At 57.0% G+C, this 7,319-nt stretch overlaps 1 protein-coding gene across 1 annotated transcript in view; it reads right to left on the reverse strand.

The window, feature by feature from the left end:
- LOC308148222 (arf-GAP with GTPase, ANK repeat and PH domain-containing protein 2-like) overlaps nt 1-7,319 on the reverse strand; it is a gene marked incomplete at both ends in the record, with an annotated part of 15,142 nt that extends 7,823 nt beyond the window's left edge. The window contains 4 exon segments of the mRNA XM_080521666.1: nt 110-195; nt 876-963; nt 1,888-1,946; nt 6,260-7,319. Of these exon segments, the coding sequence (XP_080377792.1) occupies nt 110-195; nt 876-963; nt 1,888-1,946; nt 6,260-7,319 (1,293 nt within the window).

Raw genomic sequence — 7,319 nt, forward strand, 5'->3', positions numbered from 1 at the left:
CTGGAACCACAGTGGACTACGTTGGTACCACACACACTCTCACACACACACACACACACACACACACACACACACACACACACACACACACACACACACACACACACACCTGGGCGTCAGGTGGCCCCGCCTCCTCTCGGATCAGCAGCAGGTGACTCTGACCGTCCAGCAGCACTTCCTTCTTGAACCTGGCGCCTGGCGAGGACGAGTCACGTGATCAATCAGCTGATCGTACGGATCAATGACAACATGAACTCTGGTCTCTGGTCTCTGGTCTCTGGTCTCTAGTCTCTAGTCTCTAGTCTCTAGTCTCTAGTCTCTAGTCTCTAGTCTCTGGTCTCTGGCCTCTGGTCTCTGGTCTCTGGTCTCTGGTCTCTTGTCTCTTGTCTCTTGTCTCTGGTGTCTGGTGTCTGGTGTCTGTTCTCTGGTCTCTGGTCTCTAGTCTCTAGTCTCTAGTCTCTAGTCTCTGGTCTCTGGTGTCTGTTCTCTGGTCTCTGGTCTCTGGTCTCTAGTCTCTAGTCTCTAGTCTCTGGTGTCTGTTCTCTGGTCTCTGGTCTCTAGTCTCTAGTCTCTAGTCTCTGGTCTCTGGTCTCTGGTCTCTGGTCTCGAGTCTCTAGTCTCTGGTCTCTAGTCTCTAGTCTCTAGTCTCTGGTCTCTGGTGTCTGTTCTCTGGTCTCTGGTCTCTGGTCTCTAGTCTCTAGTCTATAGTCTCTAGTCTCTGGTGTCTGTTCTCTGGTCTCTGGTCTCTGGTCTCTGGTCTCTAGTCTCTAGTCTCTAGTCTCTAGTCTCTAGTCTCTGGTCTCTAGTCTCTAGTCTCTAGTCTCTAGTCTCTAGTCTCTGGTCTCTGGTCTCTGGTTTCTGGTCTCTGGTCTCACCCTCGCTCCTCTCCTGAGACACGTAACTCCCGCTGATGTACTTGTTCACCAGCGCAGACTTCCCGCTGGATGGACTTCCCAGAATTCCCTGGGGAAAGAAGTTCAGGTGGTGTTCAGGTGGAGTTCAGGTGGAGTTCAGGTGGAGTTCAGGTGGTGTTCTAGTGGTGTTCAGGTAGTGTTCAGGTAGTGTTCTAGTGGTGTTCAGGTGGCGTTCAGGTGGTGTTCTAGTGGTGTTCAGGTGGTGTTCAGGTGGTGTTCTAGTGGTGTTCAGGTGGTGTTCAGGTAGTGTTCAGGTAGTGTTCAGGTGGTGTTCAGGTAGTGTTCAGGTGGTGTTCAGGTGGTGTTCTAGTGGTGTTCAGGTGGTGTTCAGGTGGAGTTCAGGTGGAGTTCAGGTAGTGTTCTAGTGGTGTTCAGGTAGTGTTCAGGTGGTGTTCAGGTGGTGTTCAGGTGGTGTTCAGGTAGTGTTCTAGTGGTGTTCAGGTAGTGTTCAGGTAGTGTTCTAGTGGTGTTCAGGTGGTGTTCTAGTGGTGTTCAGGTGGTGTTCAGGTAGTGTTCAGGTGGTGTTCAGGTGGTGTTCAGGTGGTGTTCTAGTGGTGTTCAGGTAGTGTTCTAGTGGTGTTCAGGTGGTGTTCTAGTGGTGTTCAGGTGGTGTTCAGGTAGTGTTCAGGTGGTGTTCAGGTAGTGTTCTAGTGGTGTTCAGGTGGTGTTCTAGTGGTGTTCAGGTGGTGTTCAGGTAGTGTTCAGGTGGTGTTCAGGTGGTGTTCTAGTGGTGTTCTAGTGGTGTTCAGGTAGTGTTCTAGTGGTGTTCAGGTGGTGTTCTAGTGGTGTTCAGGTGGTGTTCAGGTAGTGTTCAGGTGGTGTTCAGGTGGTGTTCAGGTAGTGTTCTAGTGGTGTTCAGGTGGTGTTCAGGTGGTGTTCAGGTGGTGTTCTAGTGGTGTTCAGGTAGTGTTCAGGTAGTGTTCAGGTGGTGTTCAGGTGGTGTTCAGGTGGTGTTCAGGTGGTGTTTCCTCACCAGGCGGAGTTCAGGAACGGCTCTGTTCAGGCTAAACTCCTGGCTGTTGGCGAGATTCACTGCAGAGACAGAGACAAACAGTCAAGTACAACATAAACTACTGGTTGTGTTTCCATGGTGACATGGTTGTAACTCAGTCCACCTCCAGGTCTGGTCCGGCATAGTGCCGGTAGGCTGAGGTCAGCAGGGGGCAGCAGGGGGCAGCAGGGGACAGCAGGGGACAGCAGGGGACAGCAGGGGACAGCAGGGGGCAGCAGGGGACAGCAGGGGACAGCAGGGGGCTTCACCCGAGTGAACGAGAGGGTTGCGTCCCTACGCCTTGGAGTAGGGGACAGGTCTCTGACTGTTGTCTCGGCCTATGGACCGAACAGCAGTTCAGAGTAGCCGACCTTCCTGGAGTCCCTGGGAGGACCTCCTCAGTCCCACCACCACGTCTTCCATTGAGGAAGCAGAGGCTGGGTTCTCAGAGGTGGACTCGTCCATTACCAAGCTGAAGTCACCGAGGTTGTTGCTCAGCTCCTCGGTGGCAAGGCACCGGGAGTGGATGAGATTCACCCAGAGTTCCTTAAGTCTCTGGATGTGCAGGGACTGTCGTGGCTGACTCGTCTCTGCAACATCGCGTGGCGGGCGGGGGGGGGGGGACAGTACCTCTGGACTGGCAGACCGGGGTGGTGGTCCCTCTCTTTAAGAAGGGGGATCGGAGGGTGTGTTCCAACTACAGAGGGATCACACTCCTCAGCCTCCCCGGGAAAGTCTATTCCAGGGTACTGGAGAGGAGGGTCCGGCCGTTAGTCCAACCTCGGATCCAAGAGGAACAATGTGGTTTTCGTCCTGGTCGTGGAACACTGGACCAGCTCTATACCCTCCACCAGGTTCTCCTGATGGTGGAACACTGGACCAGCTCTAGACCCTCCACCAGGTTCTCCTGATGGTGGAACACTGGACCAGCTCTATACCCTCCACCAGGTTCTCCTGATGGTGGAACACTGGACCAGCTCTATACCCTCCACCAGGTTCTCCTGATGGTGGAACACTGGACCAGCTCTATACCCTCTACCAGGTTCTCCTTATGGTGGAACACTGGACCAGCTCTATACCCTCTACCAGGTTCTCCTGATGGTGGAACACTGGACTAGCTCTATACCCTCCACCAGGTTCTCCTGATGGTGGAACACTGGACCAGCTCTAGACCCTCCACCAGGTTCTCCTGATGGTGGAACACTGGACCAGCTCTAGACCCTCCACCAGGTTCTCCTGATGGTGGAACACTGGACCAGCTCTAGACCCTCCACCAGGTGCTCAAGGGTTCGTGGGAGTTCGCCCAACCAGTCCACACGTGTTTTGTGGATCTAGAGAAGGCGTTCGACCGCGTCCCTCAGGACGTCCTGTGGGGGGTGCTCCGGGAGTACGGAGTCCGGGGTCCCTTGTTGAGGGCTGTCCGGTCCCTGGATGCCCAGAGCAGGAGTCTGGTTCACATTGCCGGCAGTAAGTCGGACCTGTTCCCTGTGCACGTTGGCCTCCGGCAGGGGTGTCCTTTATCACCGGTTCTGTTCATCATATATATGGACAGAATTTCTAGGCACAGCCAGGGGCCGGAGGGGGTCCGGTTTGGGGACCACAGGATCTCATCTCTGCTATTTGCAGATGATGTGGTTCTGTTGGCTCCATCAAACCTGGACCTTCAGCGTGCACTGACACGGTTCACAGCCGAGGGTGAAGCAGCTGGGATGAAGATCAGCACCTCTAAATCCCAGGCCATGGTTCTCCACCAGAAAAAGGTGGCTTGCCCCCTCCAGGTCGGTGGAGTGCCCTTGTCCCAAGTGGAGGAGTTTAAGTATCTTGGGGTCTTGTTCACGAGTGGAGGAAAGATGGAGCGTGAGATCGACAGGCGGATCGGTGCAGCGTCTGCAGTTATGTGGACGTTGTATCGGTCCGTCGTGGTGAAGAAGGAGCTGAGCCAAAAGACGAAGCTCTGGATTTACCGGTCAATCTTCGTTCCTCCCCTCACCTGTTCCTACCCTCACCTGTTCCTCCCCTCACCTGTTCCTCCCCTCACCTGTTCCTACCCTCACCTGTTCCTCCCCTCACCTATGGTCATGAACTATGGGTCATGACCGAAAGAACCAGATCCCGGATACAAGCGGCTGAAATGAGCTTCCTCCGTAGGGTGACTGGGCGTACCCTTAGAGATAGGGGGAGGAGCTCAGTCACCCTTAGAGATAGGGGGAGGAGCTCAGTCACCCTTAGAGATAGGGGGAGGAGCTCAGTCACCCTTAGAGATAGGGAGAGGAGCTCAGTCACCCTTAGAGATAGGGGGAGGAGCTCAGTCACCCTTAGAGATAGGGGGAGGAGCTCAGTCACGCTTAGATATAGGGTGAGGAGCTCAGTCACCCTTAGAGATAGGGTGAGGAGCTCAGTCACCCTTAGAGATAGGGTGAGGAGCTCAGTCACCCTTAAAGATAGGGGGAGGAGCTCAGTCACCCTTAGAGATAGGGGGAGGAGCTCAGTCACCCTTAGAGATAGGGGGAGGAGCTCAGTCACCCTTAGAGATAGGGGGAGGAGCTCAGTCACGCTTAGAGATAGGGGGAGGAGCTCAGTCACGCTTAGAGATAGGGTGAGGAGCTCAGTCACCCTTAGAGATAGGGGGAGGAGCTCAGTCACGCTTAGAGATAGGGGGAGGAGCTCAGTCACGCTTAGAGATAGGGGGAGGAGCTCAGTCACCCTTAGAGATAGGGTGAGGAGCTCAGTCACGCTTAGAGATAGGGGGAGGAGCTCAGTCACCCTTAGAGATAGGGGGAGGAGCTCAGTCACCCTTAGAGATAGGGTGAGGAGCTCAGTCACCCTTAGAGATAGGGGGAGGAGCTCAGTCACCCTTAGAGATAGGGGGAGGAGCTCAGTCACCCTTAGAGATAGGGGGAGGAGCTCAGTCACCCTTAGAGATAGGGGGAGGAGCTCAGTCACCCTTAGAGATAGGGGGAGGAGCTCAGTCACCAGGAGGAGCTCGGAGTAGAGCCGCTGCTCCTCCACATCCAGAGGAGCAGATGAGGAGGTTCAGGCACCTGTCTCAGACGCCCCCCGGACGCCTCCCCAGGGAGGTGTTCCATCATGTCCCACTGGTAGGAGGCCTCGGGGCAGACCCAGGACACCTGGAGGGACTATGTCTCTCTATGGCCTGGGAACACCTTGGGGTTCCACCAGAAGAGCTGGAGGAAGAGTCTGGGTGAGGGAAGTCTGGGCCACTCTGCTAGACTGCTGCCTCCAGGACCCGGCCTGGATGAGCGGCAGAAAATAGATGGATGGATGGATTATTATTATTATTATTATTATTGTTATTATTGTTGTTGTTGTTGTCATTTCCTCTCCAGACACTGTTACAGTCCGTCTCCTGGTTCCTACTTTGGTGAAATCAGTGACGTAACGACGAGGTTCTACTGCCTCCTGGTGGTGAAACACCTGCTTCTTTGGACCTGAACTGGAACCTGAAGTGGAACCTGGACTGGAACCTGAACTGGAACCTGAACTGGAACCTGGAGTTCCAGAACCTGGACCAGCCCTGCTGGGGTCGGAGCTGGTTGGTAGCAAAAGGAGGACAATAATTACAATAACACACACACACACACACACACACACACACGCACACACACACACACACACGCACACGCATGCACGCACGCACGCACACACACACACACACACACACACACACACACACACACACACACACCTCCACTCTTTGGTTTCATCAGACTCTGCCTCTGTAACAGCAGTCCTGCTGGTTGCCATGGCAACACTTCCTTCTGCCCTCGTACTGTGTGTGTGTGTGTGTGTGTGTGTGTGTGTGTGTGTGTGTGTGTGTGTGTGTGTGTGTGTGTGTGTGTGTGTGTGTGTGTGTGTGTGTGTGAGTGAGAGAGAGAGAGACAATCCACAGTGTGAATACACAATCAGTGAGTGAACACATGAACACATGAACACATGAACACATGAACACATGAACACATGAACACATGAAGCGTCGCTCCTCCAGACGTGTTGATGTGCAGCTTTAACGTCACGTCTTGTAACGACACACGTGTTCAGGAGGAGGAGAGCTGACGGAGACAAAGCACTAAAGCAGGGTGGAGGAGGTGAAGCAGCCGGGAGGAGGTGAAGCAGCAGGGTGGAGGTGAAGCAGCAGGGTGGAGGTGAAGCAGGGTGGAGGTGAAGCAGGGTGGAGGTGAACATGCAGTGGGTGGAATGGATAAAATGGGATTAGCATGTTCTGCAATCCCCCCCCCAACCACCAGGTCGTCTGGGTGTGTGTGTGTGTGTGTGTGTGTGTGTGTGTGTGTGTGTGTGTGTGTGTGTGTGTGTGTGTGTGTGTGGTCCCTCCTACCTTCCTCCTCGCTGGAGTCTCTCTGGATGTAGACGGGCGGAGGCGTGGTCGACGACCCCGCTGACCCTGAACTGCTCTTGGTGAAAATGCCGCTGATGAACTTGAGCATCTTCCTGTCCTTGGCGGCGGCGCGCTGGCCCTGGTGTGTGTGTGTGTGTGTGTGCTGGCCCTGGTGTGTGTGTGTGTGTGTGTGTGTGTGTGTGTGCGCCAGGTCCTCCGACAGGCTGTTCAGGTCGCTGTTGTCCAGCGTGCGGCTCTTCCCTTTGCGTGGCGGCTTGCGGCCCGGGGTCGGCGGCGCCGGCAGCGAAGTGGAGCCCGACTTCAGCCGCTCCTTCCTGGGGAGCATCGCGGCGCCGCCATCGCCTCCCGCCTCCGGCGCCGCCGCGGCCTGGTCCCGCAGGTCCCGCAGGTCCCGCAGGTCCTGCGGGTCCCTCCAGGCCTCGGGCCTGCTGGCCTCGGCCCAGGACGCCCTGCACGGCCCCGGCGAGCGCGTCGCCACGCGGCAGTCCTTCCTGTCCAGGCTCTGGGCCGCCGTGGGGCTGCGCTCCCGGCCCTCCCGGCCCTCGCGGCCCCGGGGGGCCGCGCTCCGGTGGGACTTCAGCAGACTGACGGGTCGCTGGCCGGCCGGGCGGACCTGCAGGCCGGTCCTGGTCGGGGTGCGACCGTCCGGCTCCGCCCCCTCCACCGGCGGGGGTGGAGGTGCAGGTGGAGACGGGCACCGCGTCGCCTCGGGGGCAGGCGGAGGGGTTGGGAGGTCACGCGGGGGCTCCTCGCCACCGGCGGCCATCTTGTCCGTCGGGGGGCCGTCCCGAAGCTCCTCGGTGGTTCGTCTCCCGGCGTCCTCCGACACGCCCCCGGCCCCGCCTCCACCCCTCACGGTCTGGGCCTCCACCCTCACCCCGGCCTCACCGGCCTCCCTGCCTCCACCCCCGGCCTCCACCTCCTTCCCCTGGGCGCTGCTTTTGGCCTCTGCTCCATCCCCCTCCACAGCCTCCACCTTCACCAGGGTGAGGGAGATGAGGTAGGTGGTGCGCTGCTGCAGGGCGCCGCCTCCACTCAT

Source organism: Blennius ocellaris (assembly GCF_963422515.1).
Source record: "Blennius ocellaris genome assembly, contig: SCAFFOLD_61, whole genome shotgun sequence".
In the NCBI taxonomy this organism is placed as follows: Eukaryota; Metazoa; Chordata; class Actinopteri; order Blenniiformes; family Blenniidae; genus Blennius; species Blennius ocellaris.